The sequence below is a fragment of the Pediculus humanus genome, genomic scaffold (genome assembly GCF_000006295.1).
Source record: "Pediculus humanus corporis 1103172107449 genomic scaffold, whole genome shotgun sequence".
NCBI classification, from domain to species: Eukaryota; Metazoa; Arthropoda; class Insecta; order Psocodea; family Pediculidae; genus Pediculus; species Pediculus humanus.
In genome coordinates this window covers 92,735-114,233 of record NW_002987070.1, presented here as the reverse complement: position 1 = coordinate 114,233, position 21,499 = coordinate 92,735, and the positions used below count along the sequence as shown (strand labels likewise).

Here is a 21,499-nt window from a genome sequence, read left to right as displayed (position 1 = left end):
TTAGAATTTTTTTTTTATTTATTTATTTTGACTAAAGATTAAATTAAAGAATTTAATTTATATAAATGGAAATATAATATTTAATAAAAAAAATTATTAGTACCATTAAAAAAAAAAAAATTCTATGAATATTTGAAAAAACAAAAAAAAAATACACGTGGAAGTTAAAAATAAATAATTTTTTTTTTTTTTTAAATTGAAAATTAAAAATCCCCATCGTTTTCAATTATCACATAATTATTTACTCGGTTTTTTTTTTTTTATAAACAAATATAAAATTCGAATTGAAATTTAATTTTGATTATTAATTTGAACAAATCGATTATTTTATTCCATAGATTAAATTTAAAATTTTGACCGTTAAATTATCCGACGGTATTATAATTACTATTTCATTCTCCTAATATATTTTATTTATTTATTTATTTTTTTAAATAATTTGAATTTGGGTAAGTTAAGAAAAAATTTAAACAAATAAATTATCCGGTTTAATGAAATTTTTTTTTTAAATTTAAATTTAAATTTTTATGGTAATTTATAAAAAGAAAGAAAGAAAGAAAAAAAAAAAATTTAACGGTTTTATTTTATACTCTGTGGTAAAACGAAAAAGAATAAAAAAAACTTATTCGAATGCCACAAAAAAAAAAAGGCAATTTAAAAAAAAAAAAAAAAAGTGTTGCCAAAAACTAATATTGGTGTTCGGTTTAATTTATTTATGTTTTTTTTTTTTTTTTATTTTTTTATTTTAAACTAAATTTTTTTGTTCCCAATCTTACGATTTGCTTACTAAATGCCATTGTTAATAGAATTTTATTTTAAAAATAAAAAATTACACACATTTAAATAATTATGTCTTATTTTTCTTTTTATTAATATAAAAAATATATTTTTATATCAAAAACTATATGAATGAATCGTTATTATTATTTTTTTTGGTCTTTTTCTCATAAATTCCAAATAGCAAAATCATTAAATTAAATTTAAATGAAGGATGCTTGAGGGAGGAGGGAGGGTGGAGGGTGGAAAGAAAATAAAAATTTTGATTTTTTTTTTTTTTTTAAATGAAAACTCCGTTTTTTTAAAATAATAATTAAATAAATAATTATTTTTTAATTATACTCCCTTAATTTAGGGTAAACTTGAAGTTAATAAGGAAATAAGTTCATTGTCCCAATTCCTTAATCGTAATGAAAAATATTTTAAGAGATCAAGGTCGGAGTCGATGACGTTGTGATCGCTAATATGCGAGCCATTAGTCACCATTGAAAGCTCTTCTTCCATCATTGCTTTCTCTACTAAGACTATTTCGAGATCCCCGTCTGCATTTTGACCTCGCTCCACCTAAAATGGTAGATCAAAACAATTTGTAAAACCTCATTTGATTGGTCGATTACGAGAGCCAATCACGAGAGGTTTTACAAACCCGGATCACGTTGCAGATATTTATATTTGCTTGGTTCCGTACCTCTCATGACAGACAGCCTTTCAAACGTAAGTGTAAAGCACGTAATTAATTTTTTTTTTTCGTTGAATTTCAAAACCTCATCCATGTGACAGTTATGAAAAACTATTATTATTATTATTATCTCATTATACGTTAATACTTTTTTTTTTTTTTAAAAAAAAGTGTTCTTAAGTTCATTTTTTTTTAGTAAATTCAATTGGATTTTTTTTTTTTTTTACGTGAATAAATTTTTTTTTTTCGATTTTCAAATTTTCAAATTTTCTTTTTTTTTTTTTTGCTGCTGAAAAACGTTAGTGATAGTGAAGTTATTCGAATTTAATTTTTTTGTGAACGTAGAGTGAATAAGTAATAACGAAGGCCCTCATTTTTCTTTTTTTTTTTAAAAAAAATTTAATTTTTTTTTGTATAATTTATATTTAATAATAATAATTTAAATTATTATTATTTATAATTATATAATAATTTATATTAGGGTAATTTTATTCGTGATCGGTTAAATCGGTGAAATCTCTAGAAAAAAAAAAAAAAATGGATGCGCGCGTTTTATCTATCTATGCTTTTTTTTTTTGTCTATCAATTTTTTTTTCTTTTACCTTTAATTAATAATTTAAACGAATAAGTGAATTAATATTTATTTAATTAACAATTATTAAATTATTTTTATAATAAAAGCATTTAATAAATAAATAAAACTGAGTGTCGTGTACATAATTATTACATAAATTTAGTAAAAGATTTTAATTGTTAGGATGATGATGATGATGATGATAATGATGATTTTCTATAATTTACTAAAAAAAAAAAAAAAAAAAATTAAACTGAAAATTTTATAAAATTTAATTTTGCCTTATAAATAAATAATTAAATAATAATAAATAAATAAATAATTTAAAATAATAAATAAATAAATAAACGTTAAAAAAATTTAATAAAACAATTTTATGAGTACATAATAATTTAAAAAAAAAAAAGTTATTAAAATTTTTTTTTTTTTTATTTAAATAGATTTCAAATTTTAATAAGAGTTTATTTATTTATTTAAATGGCTTTAAAAATAATTTTAAAAAAAAAAACAAATCAATAATAATAATTAAGTTATTAAATTTGAAAATTATTCATCAGAAAATAATATCATGAAGAATTTAAATAAATAAATAAATAATTAGAAAAGATAAAATAGAATATTATTAATAATTTAATAATTATTTTAATATTTATTAATTAAAAAAAGTTTAGTTTATTAAAAATTTAACTTAAGAGCACTTGGAAATTAAAATAAAAATTAATTTAAATAATAATTAGGATTTATTTTAGTTTTAATTAAATAATAGTAATAATAAGTATTTTATTTAAAAAATTTTATTTTTTTGTGTTTTAATTTTTATAGGAAGGGTTTTGGGCTTTATAAACTCCTTAAAAAAGCCCGTTAGTCCTCTGCCAGAAAAAAAATATATATATATATATATATATAAATATATATTAGATAATTATTAAAAATGCCGAAACCAGTGCAACAAGAAGGAGAGGATCCCGATCCCACTCCATATTTGTACGTTTCTCTCGAACAAAAGAGAATCGATCAATCGAAACCATACGATGGTAAAAAAGCCTGTTGGGTCCCAGATCCGGCGGAGGGCTACGTGCTGGGAGAAATCAAAGCCACAAAAGGAGATATGGTCACGGTCGCTGTTCCTGGCGGAGAGGTGGGTCATGGTATAACCCTTTCGAAAAAGGATTTTTCATTTTTTTTTTTTTTATATCGAAATTAGGTTACTCTATAATCGACGGGAATAGGAAAAATTTTTTTTTTTTTTTTGAACTATAACAATTCTCAGAGCTAAATTTAAAAATAAAAATAAACAAAATAATAATAATAATAATAATTGCCAAATGGCAAAATTTCAAATTGATCGAATTACATGTAAATAAAAGTTTGAAATCATCATTCGCAATAACTTTTTATGGATTTTTTCAATACGTTCTTAAAAAATTAAAAATAATATCGTTATAATTTTTTGTTTTTGTTTTTGTCGTTGAAAACATGAAATGACTCAAATGATTAGAAAATTTTTTGATTTATAAATTATCAGAGAATTAATTAATAGAATTTTATTTGATCAGGTAAAAACATTTGAAAAGGATCAAATAGGTCAAGTAAATCCACCGAAATTCGAAAAAGTCGAAGATATGGCCGATTTGACTTATTTAAACGAAGCCGCTGTTTTACATAATTTAAAATCTCGATATTATTCAAAACTTATTTACGTAAGTATTTAAAAACCAGATAAATGTAAAAAAATTTTTTTTGTTTAAAATATAGGAAAAACAATTCAAGAAAGATCAAGTGGCGCAAGTAAACCCACCTAAATATGAAAAATGTGAAGATATGTCCAACTTAACTTATCTTAATGACGCGTCTGTCTTGTATAATCTTAAGCAAAGATATTATCATAAGCTTATTTACGTAAGTCCCAGAGACCATAGGAAATCTTTCCACTCTTTTTTTTTTTTTTGTTAGTTTTTCACGAAAACATTCGCAACATTACGTTACTCATTTGCTCATGATTAAAAAGGCAAATTCATCAAGCCGAAAATCTTGTGCTTTGGTTGCGAAATGAAAACCTTCAACAATTATTTTCCTTTTGCACTTTGAAATTTTTCTCAAAAAAAAAAAAAAAATACCTCTAAAATAAAACCGTTTTTGTTTAATCCCCCCCAAATATAAGTCACTGGGACAGACTTATTTTTGATTTGTAACATTAAAAAAAAAAAAAAAAATGGTGGTACTTAACCATAATCGTTATTTAAATTTTTTTTTTTATTTTTTTAAAAAAGATATGTGAGTGTAACCACACTAACGGTTTAAACCTTTTTTTTTCGTTTACTACTAATTAAATTAATTAAATTTAATGATGATAAAAATTTTTATTTTATAAATTAGACATATTCTGGTCTTTTCTGTGTCGCCATCAACCCTTACAAGAGGTACCCCGTTTACACGAACCGTTGTGCTAAGATTTACAGAGGTAAAAGGAGAAGCGAAGTTCCTCCTCATATTTTTGCCATTTCTGATGGTGCCTACGTAAACATGTTGACCAGTAAGTTTGTGCCTTTTGTTGTTCGTTACTCTCAAAAAGTACCTGATGTCAAACAAGAAATTAAAACAAAAACAAAACCTTTAATTACTTTCAGACCGTGAAAATCAATCTATGCTTATCACTGGAGAGTCTGGAGCAGGTAAAACTGAAAACACGAAAAAAGTAATTGCTTACTTTGCAACCGTTGGTGCCAGTACAAGTAAAAAGGATGAAGGTTCAAAGAAAGTAAGTTTATAAAAGAAAAACAAAAAAAATTTTCAACTTTTAGCTGCTGGATTATAATAAAACGAAAAATTTTGTTCAAAAGGGTAACTTGGAAGATCAAGTTGTGCAAACCAATCCGGTACTGGAAGCTTTTGGTAACGCTAAGACTGTCCGTAATGACAACTCTTCCAGATTTGTAAGTTGATCGAATTCTTTTCTATTCCCACGTCACCGTCATTAGTTTCTAAAAATTGTCATTATGTTTTTTTAAAGGGTAAATTTATTCGTATTCACTTCGGTCCCTCTGGAAAACTTGCTGGAGCAGATATCGAAACATGTAATTATATTTAACCATATAAACATGTATTAAAAGTTTTTGGCAAATGATAATTATTTTGTTTTTAATGAAATAATTTTTCAGATTTGCTTGAAAAGGCTCGTGTAATTTCCCAACAATCTTTGGAAAGATCTTACCACATTTTCTACCAAATGATGTCTGGAGCCGTACCCGGTTTGAAAGGTATGTGAAAAGAGTTTTTTTGAAAAAAAAAAAAAAAAAAAACATGGAACCTTGGAATAATTTATCGGACATTAAGAGATAGGTATTGACAATTAAAATGAAAACTTTTTACTACCTAAATTTGAGTGTACAAATTGTCTGGAGCCACGAAAATAATTTTTCTCTTCCCCGTCGGTATATCTGGTATCTGGAAATTTCTTTTTCAGAAACTTTTTTTTAAAAAAATCATTCAAATATTTAAAATGTAATTTTCTTTTGTTTTTTTTTTATTCCCCTTTTGATGGGAAAATTTTTTACTTTATTTAGCCATGTGTCTCCTTTCGGATAACATTCAGGATTATTATTTCGTATCCCAAGGAAAAACCACCATCCCTAATGTCGATGATGGTGAAGAATTGATTCTTACTGACGTAAGTCAAGTTAAACTTGACAAAAGTTCACGTGTCTCAAAATTTTTTTTTGTTTTTTTTTTTCCCCCGTAGTTTTATTTGATGGCATTCTCACGAAAAAAAAAAAAAAGTATTTTGACTTTTACAAAAAAATGTGACGGATGCTTCTTCCTTTTTTTTTTCATACTTCATACTTCAAAAAAATTTTGATTTTTTAATATTGTAACTTTTGTAATTGGATTTCAAAAAAAAAAAAAAAAAAAAAAAAAAACTTGATTATAATTTTTTTATACCACATATGAATACAAATGTGGTGAAACCATAGGTATAAAATTTTGTTTTTTGTTATTATTATGTGAAACATGAGGACATTTCACGTAGTTTTTGTGTTTTTTTATTATTATTAGTATTAATTAATGATGTCGACGACAAGAAAAACGACAAATTTTTAAATTATTTTTACTGGATTTTTTAAAAAAAACCTTTTTTTTTTTGTCAAAGTTACTCTTTTGTACATGACGAAAACCTTTTAAAACAGAAAGTCATGTTATGTAATTATTTATCCTCAGCTATGTGCCTCCTTTCAAATAACATCAACGATTATCACTTCGTTTCTCAAGGAAAAACAGCAATACCTGGAGTAGACGATGGTGAAGAAATGTTAATTACTGATGTAAGTCATCATTATCAATTCATTTTTTGCTAAAAAAAAATATAAAAAAATATTTGCGTTTGTAATGATTTACTGACCTTGTGTGTACCACGTGAACTTTTTTTTTTTTTTTTAATTTCTATGATTGAAAATTTGTGGGAAATGAACTTAATAAATTAATAATAATAATAATAAAATTACAGCAAGCTTTTGACGTTTTGGGTTTCACCCAAGAAGAAAAGAATGACATTTATAAAATTACAGCCGCTGTTATGCACATGGGTGGAATGAAATTTAAACAAAGAGGACGAGAAGAACAAGCTGAAGCTGACGGTACCGAGGTATGTTTTTTTTTTTTTATCAAATTGTTTATGTTTTAAAACAACGACAATTGTTTAAAAACTTCTTTTTTTGCAAATTCAGGAAGGTGACCGTGTAGCCAAGCTTTTGGGAGTTCAAACTGATGAATTGTACAAAAATCTTTTGAAACCCAGAATCAAAGTCGGTAATGAATTCGTCACCCAAGGTCGTAACAAGGACCAGGTACGCTCTCGCATTTTATAAAATATATTTATTATTACCGCTAGATATTGATTTTTTTTTTTTTTATTAATGCGTTTAGGTTTCCTACTCTGTCGGTGCCATGTCAAAGGCCATGTTTGACAGATTATTCAAATGGCTCGTGAAGAAATGTAACGAAACCTTGGACACCAAACAAAAAAGACAACACTTCATTGGTGTATTGGATATTGCCGGTTTTGAAATTTTCGACGTAAGTATTTCGCCAAGAGACAAAAGTAAAAGAAAAAAAAAAATATATTAATTTGACAAAAAGTATAAAAAAGAAAATGGGGCGAAAGGATGAAGACAAATATTTTATTTTTCCAACGATTTGAAATTTTTTTTACCTAAAATTAGTTTTTTTCAGCCTGAGAAGAAAATTACATAATGTGGCTGCTAGAATGAAAACATTTTGCGATTTTTTCATTGTTTGTTTTTTTTTCCAGAATCTCGAAATTATTTGTCCAGAAATTATTATTATTATTTTTTTTTTTTATTATCTTTTTGAACATTTTCCACGACAATTTCTTGAGTCCTCATTCAATAATACCTTTTGTTTTAAACTACAGCAAAAGTTGATTTTCTTCCCTTTAAATTCATAATACCAGTCGCATAATAAATTTAATTACTATTCGTATAGTTCAACGGTTTCGAACAATTGTGCATCAATTTTACTAATGAAAAACTCCAACAATTTTTCAATCACCACATGTTTGTTCTTGAACAAGAAGAATATCAAAGAGAAGGCATTCAATGGGCTTTTATTGATTTCGGAATGGATCTTTTAGCTTGCATTGAATTGATTGAAAAGGTAAAAAATAAAATAAATCAAGAGAAGATTCGTTTCGTCTGCCTGCCTGCCTGCCTGCCACGTATTGAGCATCGTTTCATTCATTCACCTTTTCTTCATCGATATTGTTTATATATTAAAACCTTTTGAATATACAATTGGATCAGTATATTATATTATTGTTGTTAATTCACTTGTTTGCTTACTTCATAGGTGCAAATTTGGGGAAAAAAAAACTCAAGAAAATGAGATTAAAATGTTGGATGATTTTCTTCCAATGAATTTTCTTCTGTGCCTTCATCATTGTAATTTACCCCCCAAACAAAAAAAAAAGTAGAAAAAAATGGAAAAAAAAAAAAAAACTCTTTAAAAAACAAGAGAGTGTGTAATGCTATGTTATAAACCATAATTAATTTTGCAGTTTAACAGTTTCGAACAACTCTGCATCAATTTCACCAACGAAAAACTACAACAATTCTTCAATCACCACATGTTCGTTTTGGAACAGGAGGAATACCAAAGCGAAGGCATTGAATGGTCATTCATTGACTTTGGCATGGATTTGGTAGCTACTATAGAACTTATCGAGAAGGTATATTGAGACTATTATCTTCTCAAAGCTGAGACTCCAAAAGGCTATTAGTAGACTTTTTTTTACTGTTAAAATATTCGTTTTTTGCGTACCCTAGTATTTTTTTTACCATAAATTTAAACCTTATTTGTTATTTAACCTCTGGAAAAGCTTTTAATCCTACAAACTATAAACTGACTAATTTAGAGATTTCGTTTTACTTTTTTTTCATGCTTACTGTTTTCATGGTGCTAACAAAAATCATTGGTAATAATTAATTCTTATTTAACTCAAAAGGATGAATTACCAGAATTAATTATTACTTTTGTTGAAGCAATTGATTCCTTTCATGCTTCGTTTATGTGTTTGTTTCTAGCTTTGGCTGAATACCCATGAAAAATTAAATGTGGAGTAATTTTATAAAAAATACCTGCATTTATTTTTAATTTACATTGCTGTGATGCTAAACGTTTAACAATTTTTCAATTTTTTATTATTTAGAGATTATCTTTTGAGAAAAAAAACAAAAAGGTTTAACAAGTTTTTACTCCTGAAAATTCTAGCCTATGGGTATTTTGTCCATCCTTGAAGAAGAATCTATGTTTCCAAAAGCCACCGACAAAACTTTTGAAGACAAATTGAACGCTACTCATTTGGGTAAATCAGCTCCTTACAGAAAACCAGCTCCACCAAAACCAGGATGCCAAGCTGGTCACTTTGCCATTGCTCACTACGCTGGTACCGTAAGTATTCTACAACCCCATTTAACTTTACCTCGTTAATGGTACATGTCAAGACAAGAGCAATCGTCGAACATTAAAATTCTTATTTTAAAATACTTAGGTATCATATAACATTACCGGATGGCTTGAAAAGAACAAGGATCCGTTGAACGACACCGTCGTAGATCAATTTAAGAAAGGTCAAAACAAACTCTTGGTTGAAATTTTTGCCGATCATCCTGGACAATCTGCTGATCCAGCTGCCGCTAGTGGTGGAAAAGGTATTTGAATTATTTAAAAATAATTTTTTTCCGGGATTATTAAGGAAAAAAAAAACCCAAACAAATTTTTTTCGGCATCGGGAATAACATCGGCGATCGATGTAGGCGCCATCATTTATTTATTTTCATAAATAACAAATTTATTTATATTTTAATTTTTACGTCCGCTTATGGTAAAAAAAAAAAAAAAAAAAAAAAGTAATTAAATTTAAAGAACAATTATTTTTATTTTCATCGTGTAGGTGGTAAGCGGCAAAAGGGTTCAGGATTCATGACAGTTTCCGCCTTATACAGGGTAACTTGTCTCATCGTCCTAAATTTTGTTAAATGTTGTCTTTAAATGTTTCGTCATCGTCCTGATCGTTACAATTAATTTAAAATTAAAACAAATAAAAAATAAAAAAAAATTAAAAACGCATGAGATTAATTTTGTTCGTCGAATAAAGTTTGGGGAGGGGAGGGGAGGGAAGGGAAACATAAAGCTAAAAAAAAAAAGAATTGTCCGAATTTTTTTTTTTTTTTTTTTTTGCTTTTGCAATGACTAATAATTAATTAATACGTTTCAAAAACTATTTACTTTAAACAGGTGGGGGAAGAGGCAAAAAGGGGGGGGGCTTTGCTACCGTTTCTTCTTCATATAAGGTATTAAAAAAAAAAAAAAAAAAAAAAACGACCGAGATAGTATTTTAGAGATAGTATTGGGTGTACAAAAATTTTCCTTTTTTTTTTTTTTTTTTTTTTTTTTTTTAGTTTTGACAATCAAACAAACGTATATATACACAAGCATTGTTCAAAACTAAATTGGGCTTTTTTTTTTTTAGTTTTTTTTTTTTCATTCACTTGCACAATCAATCAGCTTAAGAAAAATTATTTAGGAAATTTTTTTTTTTTTGACTAAAATCATTCAAATCATCATCCATTATTCGAATAAGTCATGAGAAAATTCAGTTTTCACTGATAGGATGTCATTTTCAGTTTTTCACTCAATTTAAAAAAAAAAAAAAAATGCTCTTTCGTTTCTCATTATTTTATTTTTTTGTCATAAACTTTGATTCATTCAAATCGCAATTAATTAACTTTTGAAAAATTTTTGTTTTTTTTTGACATAACTCAATGTTTTAACATTTGTTAGTTTTTATGTGTGCTACTGCTCCAAATAATAAATTTGAGTATTTTTTACAATTTTTTTAAATTTGCTAAATTTGTTTTTTTTTTTTTTTTTAAAAAAAAAATTACAATTTAAAATTACACAAGTGTGTGTCTGAACTTTACTAATGGTAACCAATTTTTTTTTTTTTTTTTTGACAGAAAACTAATTTTATGTTATTTTTTTTTTTTAAATATTAACTAATTTAAAAAATTTATGTATTTTTATTATTTATGTGTCAGAAATGATAAATCATTCGTATAAGTTTTGAAATTTAAATTTAGTAGTAGGGGATTTTGAAAAATTGAAAAAAAAAAAAAAAAAAAAAAAACAAAAATTTATATTTTTCATTACTTCCCCCCTTTTTTTTTTTTTTTTTTAAAAAATTTTAAATCAAAACAAGCAGAAAAAAAACCCTTTATGAAATTAGTTATCATAAATCCAGGAATTTTATTTTATTTTTTTTGCAAGAGTAAGAGTAACATTTAAAGTAAAATGTAAACTAAAATTTGTTTTTAAACTTTACACAGGAACAATTGAACAATTTGATGACTACTTTGAAAAGTACTCAACCTCACTTTGTTCGTTGTATTATTCCCAATGAAATGAAACAAGCTGGTGAGCATATAAAAATATTTTTATTTTTCATATATATATATATATAGGTTGCGACCTGAAAGATTAAATTTTTTTTTATCTAAATCAGGTGTCATCGACTCCCACTTGGTTATGCACCAATTGACATGTAACGGTGTACTTGAAGGTATTCGTATCTGCCGAAAAGGTTTCCCCAACAGAATGGTTTACCCAGACTTCAAATTACGGTACCTATCAATTTATTTAAATGAAAAAAAAAATCATGATTTTAAAGTTAATTATTTAATTTTTTTAAAATTTGACAAAAATATTTGACATTTTCCAACAGGTACAAAATCTTGAACCCGAAAGAAGTTAGCAAAGAAAGCGACCCTAAAAAATGTGCCGAACTCATTTTGAACGCGAGTGGGCTCGATACTGAACTCTACCGATTGGGTCACACCAAAGTATTTTTCAGAGCTGGAGTTTTGGGTCAAATGGAAGAACTTAGGGACGACAGATTGAGCAAGATCGTTACATGGATGCAAGCTTACGTAAGAGGATACTTGAGTCGTAAGAACTTCAAGAAATTGCAAGACCAGAGGTACGCGTGATTCACTTATTTACGGATGTAGGCATAGGGAAACATAAACATAAACGAATGATTTTAATTTTAATTTTATTTAAAATTTAGATTGGCTCTACAAGTTGTACAACGTAACTTGCGTAAATACTTGAAACTCAGGACCTGGCCATGGTGGAAATTGTGGATCAAAGTTAAGCCCATGCTTAATGTTGTTAACGTAGAAGAAGAAATGAGGGTAAATATCGGATTTAAAATGTTGTTAACCTGGTGCAACTTGATAAAAGTATAAAAATATCAAATGGAAAACATATATTTATTTACATTTTAGAAATTAGAAGAAAAATGCCAAAAAATTCAAGAAAGCTTGGAAAGGGAAGAAAAGGCTAGAAAGGAATTAGAAAACTTGAACTCTAAATTGCTCGAAGAAAAACAAAAATTGCTCGATTCATTGGAAGGTGAAAAAGGAGCTCTTGGATCCATTCAAGAAAGAGCTGCTAAACTTCAAGCTCAAAAGAATGATTTGGAATCTCAATTGAATGTAATTAACACATACATTTAAAAATTAAACGTTGGATTTAATTATTTTTGATAAAATTTTTAAAAACAAATTTGTTATATTTTATTTTAGGAAATGCAAGACAGGCTTCAACAAGAAGAAGATGCCAGAAACCAAGTGTCACAAAATAAAAAGAAATTAGAACAAGAATTAGCTGGTTTGAAGAAAGATTTGGAAGATGCCGAATTGTCTCTTCAAAAAGCCGAAGCCGACAAAGCCACAAAAGATCATCAAATCAGAAACCTTAATGATGAAATTGCTCACCAAGATGAACTCATCAACAAACTTAACAAAGAAAAGAAAATGCAAGGTGAAACAAACCAAAAAACAGCCGAAGAACTCCAGGCCGCTGAAGACAAAATTAATCACTTGAACAAAGTCAAAGCTAAACTCGAACAAACTTTAGATGAACTTGAAGACTCATTGGAACGCGAAAAGAAACTTCGGTAAGAAATTATAATAAATAAAAAGAAATTCTTATAAAAGTTGTAATTAATAATTAACTATTTTATAAAAAAATTTTTAATTGTGTAGTGGAGACATTGAAAAAGCCAAGAGGAAAGTTGAAGGTGACTTGAAATTGACTCAAGAAGCTGTTGCCGATCTTGAAAGAAACAAAAAAGAACTTGAACAAACGATCCAACGTAAAGACAAAGAATTAGCTTCCATCACTGCCAAGCTTGAAGATGAACAATCTCTCGTTGGAAAACTCCAAAAACAAATTAAAGAATTGCAAGCAAGAATCGAAGAATTAGAAGAAGAGGTTGAAGCTGAAAGGCAAGCTAGAGCCAAGGTATGAATGAAACTCGCCCATCAAAACTTTATTTTCGATTGATTTAAAAAAAAAAAAACAAAAAACGATAAATTGCAAAATATGCACTTTTGAAAAAATTAGGCTGAACAACAAAGAGCACACTTGGCCCGAGAACTCGAAGAATTGGGCGAACGTCTTGAAGAAGCCGGTGGTGCCACTTCAGCGCAAATTGAACTCAACAAGAAGAGAGAAGCCGAATTGTCAAAACTCCGCAGAGACTTGGAAGAAGCTAACATTCAACATGAAGGTACTTTGGCCAATTTGAGAAAGAAACACAATGACGTTGTTGCCGAAATGAGCGAACAAATTGACCAACTCAACAAATTGAAAGCCAAGTAAGAGACAAAAGAAATTTTTTTTTTTTAAAATTTTTCTAAGCAAGAATATTTTTCGCAAAAAAAAAAATTTAATTTTATTATTTTATTTTTAAGAGCTGAAAAAGAAAAAATTCAATACTATACCGAATTAAACGATCTTCGAGCCACTCTTGATCACCTCAGCAATGAAAAGGTTTGTTGATTAACTTTTCAATTATTATAATTGGTCCCGTGAAAAGTTCGTTACAAATAATTCATTGTAATTTTTATTGAACGATAAATTTTAGGCTGCCGCAGAGAAAATTGCTAAACAATTGCAAAACCAAAACAACGAACTTCAAACCAAGGTTGATGAAGCCAATAGAACTTTGAATGATTTTGATGCCGCCAAAAAGAAATTGGCCATTGAAAACTCCGACCTTCTTAGACAACTCGAAGAAGCCGAATCTCAAGTCTCTCAACTAAGTAAGATAAAGATTTCTTTGACTACTCAGTTAGAAGACATGAAGAGGCTTGCAGATGAAGAAAGCCGGGTAAGTAATGCAATCTATACAATGGAGAATGAGAAAACATTGCAAAAAATATTAATTGATTTTTTTCTTGTTAGGAACGAGCCACTTTACTTGGTAAATTCCGTAATCTTGAACACGATATGGACAATATCCGTGAACAAGCTGAAGAAGAAGCTGAATCAAAGGCTGATCTTCAAAGGCAACTTTCGAAAGCCAATGCTGAAGCTCAATTGTGGCGTAGCAAATACGAATCCGAAGGAGTTGCCAGAGCAGAAGAACTCGAAGAATCTAAACGCAAATTGCAAGCTCGTTTGGCTGAAGCTGAAGAAACTATCGAATCTCTTAACCAAAAGGTTATTGCTCTTGAAAAGACTAAACAACGATTGGCCACCGAAGTTGAAGACTTGCAACTCGAAGTCGACAGAGCCACTGCCATTGCCAACGCTGCAGAAAAGAAACAAAAAGCATTCGACAAAATTATTGGAGAATGGAAACTTAAAGTTGATGATCTCGCCGCCGAACTTGATGCCAGTCAGAAAGAATGCAGAAACTACTCAACGGAATTGTTCAGACTTAAGAACGCCTACGAAGAAGGTCAAGAACAATTGGAAGCTGTTCGCAGAGAAAACAAGAACCTTGCCGGTAAATTTTTTTTTTTTTATTGCAATGCATCGAATTTTTGAAGTTTGGGTGCTTACGAAAGAAAACGTTTTTTTTTTCTTCAGATGAAGTTAAAGATTTGTTAGACCAAATTGGTGAAGGCGGAAGAAACATCCACGAAATTGAAAAGGCTAGAAAACGATTGGAAGTTGAAAAGGATGAATTGCAAGCTGCTTTGGAAGAAGCTGAAGCTGCTTTGGAACAAGAAGAAAACAAAGTATTGAGAGCTCAATTAGAACTTTCTCAAGTCCGCCAAGAAATTGACAGACGAATCCAAGAGAAAGAAGAAGAATTCGAAAACACAAGAAAGAACCACCAACGAGCTCTTGACTCGATGCAAGCTTCTCTTGAAGCCGAAGCTAAAGGCAGAGCTGAAGCTCTAAGAATGAAGAAGAAATTAGAGGCTGACATTAACGAATTAGAAATTGCTTTGGATCACGCTAACAAGGTAACAAAAAAAAAAAAAAAATTAAAATTTTAAAAACGTTAAATAATTTTATTTACTACCGAAGAAAGTACTGAGAATTAATTTTCTTTTTTCTTCAGGCCAACGCCGAAGCTCAAAAGAACATCAAACGATACCAACAACAATTGAAAGATGTTCAAACCGCTCTTGAAGAAGAACAAAGAGCTAGAGACGATGCCAGAGAACAACTTGGCATTGCTGAAAGAAGAGCCAATGCTCTCCAAAACGAATTGGAAGAATCTAGAACACTTCTTGAACAGGCCGACCGTGGTCGTAGACAAGCCGAGCAAGAACTTTCTGACGCTCACGAACAACTTAATGAACTTTCAGCTCAGAACGCAAGCATGTCTGCAGCCAAACGAAAATTGGAATCGGAATTGCAAACCTTACATGTGAGTAACGCACCTTTTATATATAACATACATTTGCAATGTATAAAATTATGAAAATTTAAAATGTAAAAATTTTTTATATTTAGTCTGACCTGGATGAACTTCTCAATGAAGCTAAAAACTCCGAAGAAAAAGCCAAAAAAGCAATGGTTGATGCCGCTCGCCTTGCTGACGAATTGAGAGCTGAACAAGATCATGCTCAAACTCAAGAAAAATTGAGAAAAGCACTTGAACAACAAATTAAGGATCTTCAAGTACGTCACGGGATAAGAAAAATAATAATAATAATAATAATTTTTAATTATAATATTAAAAAAAAAAAAAAAATTTTTTTGAAACAGGTCAGGTTAGACGAAGCCGAAGCGAACGCTCTCAAAGGTGGCAAAAAAGCCATTCAAAAATTGGAACAAAGAGTCAGAGAATTAGAAAACGAACTCGACGGTGAGCAAAGAAGACACGCTGATGCCCAAAAGAACCTCAGGAAAACCGAAAGAAGAATCAAGGAATTGAGCTTCCAAGCCGAAGAAGATCGTAAAAATCACGAACGCATGCAAGATTTGGTAGACAAACTCCAACAAAAGATCAAAACCTACAAGAGGCAAATCGAAGAAGCCGTAAGTTGTCTTTCTTTTTTGCAAAAAAGAAAATAAATGTACCTGGGAGAAAGAACTCTCGAACAGGTTTTTAATAAATTTGTGTCATTTATTTATCATGCAGGAAGAAATTGCTGCTCTCAACCTTGCCAAGTTCCGTAAAGCACAGCAAGAATTAGAAGAAGCCGAAGAAAGGGCTGATTTTGCGGAACAAGCCATTGCCAAATTTCGTCAAAAGGGTAGAGCAGGATCCGCTCCAAGGGCATTGAGCCCAGCTGTAAGTGTTTCAAAACTTGTTATCAATCTTTATTTCTCACCAATTTTACGTTTCTTCGACAATTATCTTGTAATATTTCAACATCTTGCCGGTACCGATGGCAAAAAAAATCCGAAGTTAAAAAGTTAATCAAAATATCTTTCGTACCACTCTCTTTGTAGCAAACTTTTTTTATTTTTGCTCAAAATTTGAATTAAAAATAATTTTTTTTTTATTTAACAGCCACCACAAAACAGATCGCGTTTGGCATTAGAATAATAAGCCAACGCCGAGTTGTAAGTTTTAATTGTTTTCGCATATCCCTTTTTTTTTTTGGCCTTTTTTAGCCTTTTTTTTTTAAGTTTGTTTGTCTTTTTCTGTTCTTTTCTTTTTATTACCTCGAATGACAAATGCTACATGTGGTTACGAGAATGTAGCATTCCAAAAAGTACCGATTTTCAAGTTTGAATATTATTTTTCAAATTTGATTTGCTGCTTCAGTGCCCTAAAAATACTTCCTTGTTAAAGTTTAAGCTTTTTAGCTAAATCTTATTTATTTGATTGATTGAGAGAAAAATGATGGGAAATTTTCTTTTTTGATTTGATTTGATTTGAAAAACTCTTTGATGAACTCTTTAACTTTGGTCTTCATATTGAAAATTTTACACGAGACACCCAATGTGTTATTATAATATTTTATGTAAATATAAGATTGGGAAAATTTATTTATCAAGTTGAAGATGAAATGATTTTGTTTAAAAAATTACTTAAAAAAATGTATTAAAATTTTCCAGCACCATAGACCGCCAAGACCTCAATTAGATGGAATGATGGCGTTCCCACCAAGATTTGATTTTCATCCAGAAGGAGAACTATAATAATCCAAATTAATAACAAATAAAAAAAAAAAAAAATTACATAACCAATTAAAAAATGTTATAAATTTTATAAATTGATTTCAAAAAAAAAAAAAAAAAAAAAAAATTAAATAAATAATTAAATTAAAAAAAAGAAAAAAAAAAAAAAAAAAAAAGTTTCAAATAATTAAGGAATTATTAGTCGAAAAGATCTGTAAATAAAAATTACAGTTTTTCAAATTTAAATAAAAATTCTATTTTAAAAAATTATTATTAATCAAATTTTTTTATTTTTTTTTTTATAAATATATGTCTTGGTCCTTTCCTTCGAATGATCAAAAAAAAAAAAAAAATAGTAATATAAAAATATATATATTATTATTATTAAATTCATAAAAAAATATAAAAAAAAAAATTTTCAAAATTGTATTGATTGAAAATAATTTTATTATATTTTGTATAAAAATATATTATGAATTTACAACAAAAATATTAATAAAATATTTTATTAAAAATGTGATGATTATTAACTAATAATAATAATAAATTTTAAAAAATTAATTATGATTTAATTAATCGTTTGTTTGTTTTTAACATTTTATTCTTTTTTACTATTCACATAATTTTTTGTTTTTTGTATCGTTTGTTTATTCGATTTTGAAAGAGATTTCCATTTGGAAATTGACAAAAATAAATTAAAAGCATTTACTATATATGTTCCAACACATATCATGCAGAAATCGTGAAGAATGAAATATAATATGTAAGCCAAATATACTGATAACACATTGGATACAAGGCAACTTATTAGCTGTAGTTTTATTATGGTTTTTTGATCACTGTAACCTGTTGGAAAATTGTTTTTTTTTTCAGGTGAAATTAAAACAAAAGTAATTAAATAACTAAAACCATAAGTTAATTAATTACTTGAAAAGTGTAAAACTTTACTTTTGTACTTGGTTTTTTCAGATCATAAATTTTTAGTAAATAATTAAAAAAAAGGTGGATGGAAGAGGATGTTACTTACATGTCAATGCCAATAACAGGTAGAAAAATATACCACCCAAACTATTGGGTTGATTTAAAATTGAATTTTTACCAAAAATTGGTTCAACAAGTCCAAAACCTTTACCATATCTGAAATTGTAAATATAATATTTTAAAATCATATTTAAAAGGTATTCTAAAATCATTTAAAATTAAAAGGTTAGTAAATAAATGACTTTAAATACAATAATAAAACATTACTATTTTATATATAAGGGTTTTATTATCATGTCAGCATACTTGGAAGAAAATGCTTTTGTGCAGCTAACATATTCATTAATGTCGCAATATGCTCTGTAATCTTTATCATTTTCACTTTTCAATTCTACTGCTAACGCATAACAAGATAATATAAAACCCACCGCACATGATGCTATGAAAAACTTATCCTTATTTTTTATTATCATATTTATAAAATAATTTTAACAAGGTAAAAAAATAATAAATCTAATAGTTTATTTATTTCGATAAATTTAAATTGATTAACATTAAAGACACAAATCAAAAACAAAAAAAACAAAAAATTTTCGGAGATATTTTTGAAATTCTTATCTTCACAATGTGTGTGCTTTTTTTTCCCCTTAAATTATATGGGAAGCTGCAAATGATAATAAAATTGTGTTGATAAGAGTAATTAATTTTTATTTATAAATTATTATATTAAATATTTCATGGAAATAATTAAATATAACTTTGATATAGGTTTTAAATAAATAAATAGTTTTATAATTTATTTTAAGGATAACCTCAAGTAAATACAAAAAAAAAAAAAAAAATTGATTCAGTTAAAGTGTTATATGTTGTAGAAATTGAATAATGTTTTAAATGGTTAACTTTAAACATTTTAAATTTTTAAATTTTTACAAAGTATTAAAAGGCAGGCAGGAGTTTTTTTAAATTTAATAAAAACTATTGTACGTGTATAAATATTATTTTATAAATTATTTTTAATTTTGTCTTTTGGTTTCAAAATATTATTTAAAAAAAAAAAAAAAAATCATAAAATAAAATGGCCACACTGTAGCACGTTAGTTAATATTGTTAAATTTTTTCATTAAATGAAAAAAATTTGTTAATTTTATTATTATTAAGTGAACTTTTTGAATTAGGTGATTTTTATATAAGAAATATATATATGTGTATAGAAGTATAATTTTAATTTTTAATAAATATAAATTAGTTACTTTTAAAAAAAATATATAAGAAGGAGTGAAATTAAACTTATTGCTTAGGCATTCTTAATTCAAAAATTTATTTAAATTTATTAATTATACATTAATAAATTTCTTATAATCAGTAATAATTACTTATTGCCATACTATATTTATATGTTTTTGTTTGTAATCGGTTAACAATTTAATAATTTTATTAAAATTTGTGAAAGTTATTTATTTTATAATTCTCACTAAAATGTTTTTTAATGAATGTAAAGATTTAAATTATCATACTTTATTGCATACTAAAGTTAATTTATATTTTGCAATAGTAGAACTTTTTTTATTTCATCTACATTTCTATGATTTTTAAGTTTTGTATATTCATTATTACTTTTAATTTATGATTATTTTAATATTTTTAATGTTTTTTCTTTTCAGCATACACATTTCATTCTGAGGATGAAATGTCCAAGATTTGGTTATCCTTCTGGTAGATCACCGCAAAATCCACTAAAAGTTCCTATAGTAGAAAAGAAATTCAATGATGTGAAATTAAAGTATAGATTAAATGAAAAAAATACTAGTTCATCATCTGGGATTTGCCTGTCTGAAATGACATTACTTCTTGGATGTTTCAAAGCGAATGGTTATAATGAAAAATTCTGTCAAGAAGAAATTAAAAATTTTCAACATTGTTTCGATGTAACTAAAGGTCTTTTAAAATCGAATGATGAAGGGAAAAAAAAAAGAATATCTTATTCTGATATAAATAAACTCTTTAAAAGATTTTCATAGGAGTCATGTATATAAAAAAACAAGTAAGAAAAAAATTGTGAGATTGCTTTCGTTTCACCATTAAAAAACGATAATATTACGTAGCTTAGGACACTTTGATAGGAAATAACGAAACTTCATTGCTAATAATATTATGTAATGTAGTCAATTTTTAATAAAAACTTATTGTTTATGTCAGACTTATTTCAATATTTTTTAAAGTTATTTATTAATTTTTATTTTACAATTTCACAAGTTTTAGGATGAAAAAAAAACTTAAATTGTTCTCATTGCTTAATATTATATATTATAAAATATTTTTAAGATTATACATGAAATTATTCTGACATGTTTTAAAAAGTATCGAATAAAAAATTATAGCATTATTTTTAAAAAAATTTTCAAAAAAGAAAAAAATTTACAGTAAATTAAAAAGGAAAAATGAAAATGTGACTCTTTTTAGAGATCTTCAAAAAGCATTCTTATATTTTCTTTATCTTGACATTCAATGTCATTCAGGCGCTCCACCGAGTGAAATTTTATTAATGTTGGAACTGAGGTTAGTTTAAACCTCTCATCAGTCCTGAATTTACAATTTGGATCCTTCCATCTACAAAAAAATTAATTATGTGTTAGATGAATTTTCATTAAATGAGTTTTTAATAAAAATAAAACATAAATAAATAAATACAAATTATTAACGAAAAGTAATAAAAACTTACTCTTCACGAGATCCCACGGAAACATGAATAAAAGTAAAATTTTTTTTACTGCATTCTTCTAAAACTTCTTTTACAATCGGTTCGGCTAAAACAAAATCGATTCGTTCATATTTACATATAAATAAAAAATATATTTTAATTTTTACTTTAGCGATAGCGCATGACTCATAGTTATCGGAAAATGTTTATAATTAGGTAATAATTTTTTACCTGCTTGACAGTCTGGACACCAATTTTCACCTTTATCATTAACTTGTCCGGCGAAATATAAAACAAGTTTTGTTTCAGGATTTAACGAATGTAGCAATTCGTTTAAAGCATCGTATCCATCTACGTGAACTTCAGTAACCATTTTTAAAATTAATTTCTTTTTCAACTAGTGCTTAGTATCACTGAGACAGATAAAATACTTCATATTTCCCCTCTTCAACTTTTGATAAAAAAATTTACTTAAGAGATATGTAACATTAGGTGTGTCAAGATTTTTTACGCATGTTTTACAAAAAAAAAAAATAAATAAATAAAAATATCAGTATTATTAAAGTAACTGATAAAGTAAAAGTTTAATTAATGGAATTAAAAATCATAGCAGTTAATAAATAAATATATATTAAAATACAAGAAATTCTAAAATTTTAAGTTGGCTACACTGCTTGCAATGTTAATGAAATGAAAATAATATTTTCCTCCTTAAATTGTCATTTAGTACATAATTCATAATTGTAAAAACTGTACTTTTTCAAGTTCAATTTTTTTTTACAATTTTTTTACTTTATTATTTTTACAATTTTTATATTTGAATAAATATTATTAT

At 27.0% G+C, this 21,499-nt stretch overlaps 5 protein-coding genes across 5 annotated transcripts; 2 read left to right on the top strand and 3 right to left on the bottom strand.

The window, feature by feature from the left end:
* Nucleotides 1-1,252: 1,252 nt before the first annotated feature.
* Phum_PHUM098470 (uncharacterized protein) lies at nucleotides 1,253-1,550 on the bottom strand (the record flags this gene model as incomplete). Its single annotated transcript, XM_002423913.1, has 2 exons — nucleotides 1,253-1,341; nucleotides 1,424-1,550. The coding sequence occupies 2 exons, from the start codon at nucleotides 1,548-1,550 to the stop codon at nucleotides 1,253-1,255; spliced, it is 216 nt and encodes a 71-aa protein (XP_002423958.1).
* A 1,411-nt stretch (nucleotides 1,551-2,961) lies between these two features.
* On the top strand, nucleotides 2,962-16,278 carry Phum_PHUM098460 (myosin-9, putative; the record flags this gene model as incomplete). Its single annotated transcript, XM_002423912.1, has 31 exons — nucleotides 2,962-3,168; nucleotides 3,786-3,929; nucleotides 4,407-4,563; nucleotides 4,658-4,788; nucleotides 4,871-4,963; nucleotides 5,041-5,104; nucleotides 5,189-5,287; nucleotides 5,594-5,697; nucleotides 6,532-6,669; nucleotides 6,752-6,871; nucleotides 6,951-7,100; nucleotides 7,530-7,700; nucleotides 8,814-8,993; nucleotides 9,094-9,241; nucleotides 9,840-9,895; nucleotides 10,931-11,018; nucleotides 11,107-11,224; nucleotides 11,326-11,580; nucleotides 11,671-11,797; nucleotides 11,891-12,100; nucleotides 12,191-12,564; nucleotides 12,653-12,911; nucleotides 13,014-13,267; nucleotides 13,364-13,442; nucleotides 13,537-13,782; nucleotides 13,857-14,403; nucleotides 14,487-14,869; nucleotides 14,968-15,279; nucleotides 15,366-15,533; nucleotides 15,621-15,893; nucleotides 15,997-16,278. 31 exons carry the CDS (start codon nucleotides 2,962-2,964, stop codon nucleotides 16,276-16,278), a joined length of 5,937 nt encoding a protein of 1,978 aa, XP_002423957.1.
* A 1,305-nt stretch (nucleotides 16,279-17,583) lies between these two features.
* On the bottom strand, nucleotides 17,584-18,439 carry Phum_PHUM098450 (Vitamin K epoxide reductase complex subunit, putative; the record flags this gene model as incomplete). The annotated part of the gene is made up of 3 exons (XM_002423911.1): nucleotides 17,584-17,831; nucleotides 18,013-18,122; nucleotides 18,273-18,439. 3 exons carry the CDS (start codon nucleotides 18,437-18,439, stop codon nucleotides 17,584-17,586), a joined length of 525 nt encoding a protein of 174 aa, XP_002423956.1.
* Nucleotides 18,440-19,648: 1,209 nt separating this feature from the next.
* Phum_PHUM098440 (28S ribosomal protein, putative) lies at nucleotides 19,649-19,984 on the top strand (the record flags this gene model as incomplete). The annotated part of the gene is made up of 2 exons (XM_002423910.1): nucleotides 19,649-19,835; nucleotides 19,863-19,984. The coding sequence occupies 2 exons, from the start codon at nucleotides 19,649-19,651 to the stop codon at nucleotides 19,982-19,984; spliced, it is 309 nt and encodes a 102-aa protein (XP_002423955.1).
* A 438-nt stretch (nucleotides 19,985-20,422) lies between these two features.
* On the bottom strand, nucleotides 20,423-21,037 carry Phum_PHUM098430 (uncharacterized protein; the record flags this gene model as incomplete). The annotated part of the gene is made up of 3 exons (XM_002423909.1): nucleotides 20,423-20,573; nucleotides 20,686-20,770; nucleotides 20,896-21,037. The coding sequence occupies 3 exons, from the start codon at nucleotides 21,035-21,037 to the stop codon at nucleotides 20,423-20,425; spliced, it is 378 nt and encodes a 125-aa protein (XP_002423954.1).
* Between the last annotated feature and the right edge of the window lie 462 nt (nucleotides 21,038-21,499).